The sequence below is a fragment of the Lycium barbarum genome, chromosome 5, assembly GCF_019175385.1.
Source record: "Lycium barbarum isolate Lr01 chromosome 5, ASM1917538v2, whole genome shotgun sequence".
NCBI classification, from domain to species: domain Eukaryota; kingdom Viridiplantae; phylum Streptophyta; class Magnoliopsida; order Solanales; family Solanaceae; genus Lycium; species Lycium barbarum.
The window spans coordinates 42,787,831-42,791,157 of NC_083341.1; the positions used below are offsets into that span (position 1 = coordinate 42,787,831).

The 3,327-nt window shown below is 38.1% G+C and overlaps 1 protein-coding gene across 1 annotated transcript; it reads right to left on the bottom strand.

The window, feature by feature from the left end:
- Window positions 1–574: 574 nt before the first annotated feature.
- LOC132639385 (uncharacterized) lies at window positions 575–2,681 on the bottom strand. Its single transcript, XM_060355835.1, has 5 exons — window positions 2,511–2,681; window positions 2,148–2,257; window positions 1,416–1,977; window positions 1,185–1,357; window positions 575–1,049 (listed from the first exon to the last, which is right to left on the bottom strand). The coding sequence occupies exons 1-5, from the start codon at window positions 2,679–2,681 to the stop codon at window positions 575–577; spliced, it is 1,491 nt and encodes a 496-aa protein (XP_060211818.1).
- Between the last annotated feature and the right edge of the window lie 646 nt (window positions 2,682–3,327).

The window sequence follows — 3,327 nt, forward strand, 5'->3', positions numbered from 1 at the left end:
CATCATCAGTTTTTACTGAATATTGGTCAGCAGAGACAAAACGAATTGTGTCATCAGCATATGACAAATGATTAATTATTAGACTCCATTTTGGCATACCATACTCCACAAACCTTGGGTTTTTATACAATGCATTTAGTCCCCTTGATAATGCCTCAGCAGCTAAGATGAAAAGGGTGGGGGATAGAGGATCACCTTGTTTAACTCCCCTTGATAACTTGAAAAAACCATGTGCTTGCCCATTCAACAGAACTGAATACCAATTGTTTGATAGTAGCCTAAACACCATGTCAATTAGCACACCTCACTAAAACCAAATTTCGTATGCACTTTGGTGAGGAAGAGCCAAGACACTCTATCATATGCCTTATTCATATCCAATTTGACCACTACATTTGCTGTTTTAGTTCTCTTGCTTATATCTCTGACAATATCCTGTGTGAGTAGAACATTCTCCATGATACTCCTTCCTTTCACAAAAGCTTATTGATTCTCAGAAATCAAACCTGGCAGCAGTTTTACTAATCTTTCATGCAGTACCCTTGAGATGATTTTGTTTGTAAAATTGTTGAGACTAATTTGGCCTCAGATCTGAGAAACTTTGCACCTGCTCTTTCTTAGGGATAAGAATCAGATTTGTATGAGTGATGAATCTTGGTAATGCTTGCCCCACAAAGAATTCCTTCACCATATCCACCACATCTAGTTTGACTATCTCCCAAGCTGATTGAAAGAACAATCCTGTGAATCCATCAGGACCACAGACACTTTCTCCATTCAAGGCAAAAACAACTTCTTTGACTTCTTCTTCATTTGGTAGCATCTCCACGGTATGATTCTGATCTTCTGTGACTAGGGTAGGGATATGCTTTAGTAAACAAAACTTAGAAGGAATTTTGTCTTCTTCAAACTGCTTTTGATAGCATCTGACTGCTTCTTGAGAGATCTCCTCTTGATTGGTTAGCCAATTTCCATCAGCATCTTGGATATTATCCACTCTAAGTTTCTTTCTCCTCCCTCTTACATAAGCATGGAAGAACTTTGAGTTTCTATCTCCATCTTGAAACCATGTTAGTCATGACTTCTGTTTCCAAAATAGTTCTTCCAAATGTAAGAATCTACTAAGGTCTGCCTACACCCTATGTAGTCTCTCTCTATTCTGTACTATTGGAGATGATTCAAACTGCTCCTCATGGACTTTGATTACCTCTTCCAGTGATGCAATTTGCTGAAAAATATTGCCATATATGTTCTTACTCCAACTTCTCAATGCATTCTTCACCTTTTTGAGCTTGTGATGAAACTTGGTAAATGGATTTCCTTCAAACTCTATACACCAGTGTTGCTTGATAACCTCCTGGAAACTCTCATGTTAGACCCAAAAAATTCAAGAACTTAGTAGGCTTTATGATTACCTCAGTAGTTGTGGAGAATTCAAGTTCCAAAGGAGAGTAATCTGATCCCTTTTTTATCAGATGAGTTACCTTCATGGTGGGCATTACCTCTAGCAATTTATCACTACAGACCATCCTGTCCAATCTTTTAAAAATGCATGCTTCTTCAGCTTTTCCATTCCACCATGTATATGTGCTACCTACATATCCAAGATCCTGTAGACCACAACTGCTGAGACAATGATTGAAATCTACTACCTCATTATACAAGACTGGTAGACCTCCTAATGTTTCCTCTTCTGTGGATATGACATTGAAGTCACCTCCCACCAGCCAAGGTAAATCAAAAAGATTAGAGACCTGGTTAATGGAATGCCAAAGCACTATTCTTTCTCTAGCATCACAAGAGGCATACACCACTGGTAAGACTATAATACAGTTTAAACATTGGTGAAGCAGCTTAAAAGTAATCTGCTGTTCATTGTCTATCTCCACAGAACCCTGCACATCCTCTGAGAGGAATAACCAGAGTTTTCCTGAGATATTGACAAAAGTTGTTTCCATACCTAACTTCCTTCTAAATCTTTATATTTGTTCAGAATCTTCAAAAGGTTCCATCAGACCAATAATACTGTATCTGTTTCTTTTATTCAGATTAGTTAATCTCTCAAAGGATTGTTGAGTATTAACTGATTTGATATTCCACAATAAGAGCTTATTTATCATGATTAAGATTGTTTGGAGGCTACCTACCTCTTTGATACTAGTTTGACAGGGGGAACGGTTTCCTTCTTTCCTCCTTTTATTTTTGAGTTTCTTATTTGCCTTGTCTGTCTAGGAGAGAGATCTGCTGCACTTGGCACCTGATCAATTTGAACATTGAGCAAATCTTCCTTAAGCTCCTGATTTTTATTTCCTGAGGGGGATTACTTTTTGGAGTCTTTGGGACTGATCCACCAGGCTCCTTTAGATGATTACTAGGTCTGATATCCAAGGATTGCTCCTCAGTTTCCTCTTCTTCTATCTTATCCTCTTTCCACTTATCATGTTCACCCTTTTCCACCACTGTTTCCTGGCTTGTGCTAATACTTTGCCATTTGCCTTTTACCCCTCTACTGATTCTGCAGGCTTTCCATCTATCTCTAGTACTTCTGTACTAATCTTTACTGTAGTATTATTGATGACCTGATCTCTCAGTTGTTTAGTATTGCCTCCTACCTCATTGATCTTTAAGCCATTACTTCCATCTTCATCAACTATTAGAACCTCCTTCTGATTTTGCTGCATACTTTCTGACAGTTCCACTTGATCTTCAGCTGGAACACTATTTTTACCTTGCTTACCAAAAGACTTTTCTACCCAAGGTTTTGTTCATTCTTTTTCTACTTTATAGTTTTCTTTGTCTTGTTTCTCCATATTCTCCTAGTTGATTTCCTTCTGATTTTGTTCATCAAGGACTGCAAAAGAGTTATTAATTTGCATATCCTTGCCAACATCATCAGCCCGAGGATTATTGACTCTGTTATCCTTTACTATCCCCCAACCATTAATCACTCCTTCATGCTCCACCCTCTTGTTCATATTCTCTTGTTTCCTCTTCTGTGCCCTTTCATTCTTCCTCTTGCCATGATTCCAGGTATCTTTTGTTGGTACTTCATTATTCATTTCTTTTTTCCCTTTATCCACTACAAGATTTGTGCATGTAGCATCCTTTGCAACCTGCCCATTTTGTTTCATATTTGCATCAATAACACTTGTCTCTGCAGGTTCTTCATCCTTACTCTCCTTTGCTGGTTTTAAATCTGGATGAACCACAATACGTTTCTTCTCATTGTCTCTTTGTAGTCTGTATGATTTACAATACTTTAGCATGTAATCATATTTAATATCTGTCACGACCCAACACCGTAGGCTATGACTAGTGCCCGACCTA